Raw genomic sequence first — 1,043 nt, 5'->3', positions numbered from 1 at the left:
CTCTTCAGCGCCCCCAGCAGCGGCCCGTCGCACCACGCAAACGCGCCCGCGGCGCCGCCCGGCGCCGGCAGGTCCGCCCCCAGCAGATCCATCATATCCGTATGCTCCGAGAGGTTTATCCGCACCAGCGGCGCCGCCGCGTGCTTGGCGAGCGCCGTGACCAGGCTGGTCTTGCCGACGCCGGGGGAGCCCTCCAGGAGCACGGCCTTGCGCAGCTGCATCGCGCGCAGCAGCCGGTACGCGTTGCGCGCCGCGGTCGGCGCCGCGCGCAGCTCGAAGCGCGCGCTGGTGGTGGCGGCGCCGGCGCCCTGCTCGATGAAGAAGGGAGCCATCCCCCACCAGCCGGGCGGGGGTGTCTGCTCCTCCGCATCGTCGCCCTCTGCCGCCACGATGTGCCGCCCCGCCGCCCGCTCCGCCGCCGAGCGGTCCGCCTCCGGCAGCTGCGCGGCGAGCAGCTGCTCGCACCGCCGCCGCAGCGCGGCCAGCGAGGCGGGCGGCAGGCCGGTACCCAAGCCCAAGCCGTCCAGCAGCGTTAGGTGCGCGCCGTGCGCATACGCCGCCAGGGGGCCCAGCTTTCCGGCTGTCGCGTTCACGAATGACACCCATGCCAGCAGGTCGCGGATCGACAGCGCGCCGCGCGCGCCGGCGGGGGCGAGGGCCTGGAAGCGCTGCCAGAATTCGATCAGGCGGGGGGAGACGGCGGCGCGGGAGGCCTCGTCTGCGAGCCTGTTTGTTGGGTTGTTGGGTGCGTTGGTTGGTTGTTGATTAGTTATGTGGTTGTCTAATTGTTTAGTTATTTGGTTGGTTGGTTGTTTTGTTTGCCAATCGTCTGTTTGGTTGCTAGTTCGTGGGACGTTGTACTTATGGGATTGCAACATGTGCAAGGGGAGGCACAACTTGGGCGTCAAGATCTGCCGTGTGTAATGAGGCGGCCAGCAGTGGTCAACTGTGACGGTGGGGTGGCCATCATTTGCACTTGGTTGAGCGAGCGTTTATGCAGGGAGGAGGGAGGAGCGGGGACTCGGGCGGCCAGCGGCCATGTT

At 68.4% G+C, this 1,043-nt stretch overlaps 1 protein-coding gene across 1 annotated transcript; it reads right to left on the bottom strand.

The window, feature by feature from the left end:
- Window positions 1-115: 115 nt before the first annotated feature.
- On the bottom strand, window positions 116-967 carry MNEG_15708 (hypothetical protein; the record flags this gene model as incomplete). Its single annotated transcript, XM_014035822.1, has 3 exons — window positions 116-215; window positions 340-726; window positions 954-967. The coding sequence occupies 3 exons, from the start codon at window positions 965-967 to the stop codon at window positions 116-118; spliced, it is 501 nt and encodes a 166-aa protein (XP_013891276.1).
- Between the last annotated feature and the right edge of the window lie 76 nt (window positions 968-1,043).

Source organism: Monoraphidium neglectum, assembly GCF_000611645.1.
Source record: "Monoraphidium neglectum strain SAG 48.87 unplaced genomic scaffold scaffold05583, whole genome shotgun sequence".
NCBI lineage: Eukaryota > Viridiplantae > Chlorophyta > Chlorophyceae > Sphaeropleales > Selenastraceae > Monoraphidium > Monoraphidium neglectum.
This window is presented reverse-complemented; position numbering and strand designations above follow the sequence as displayed.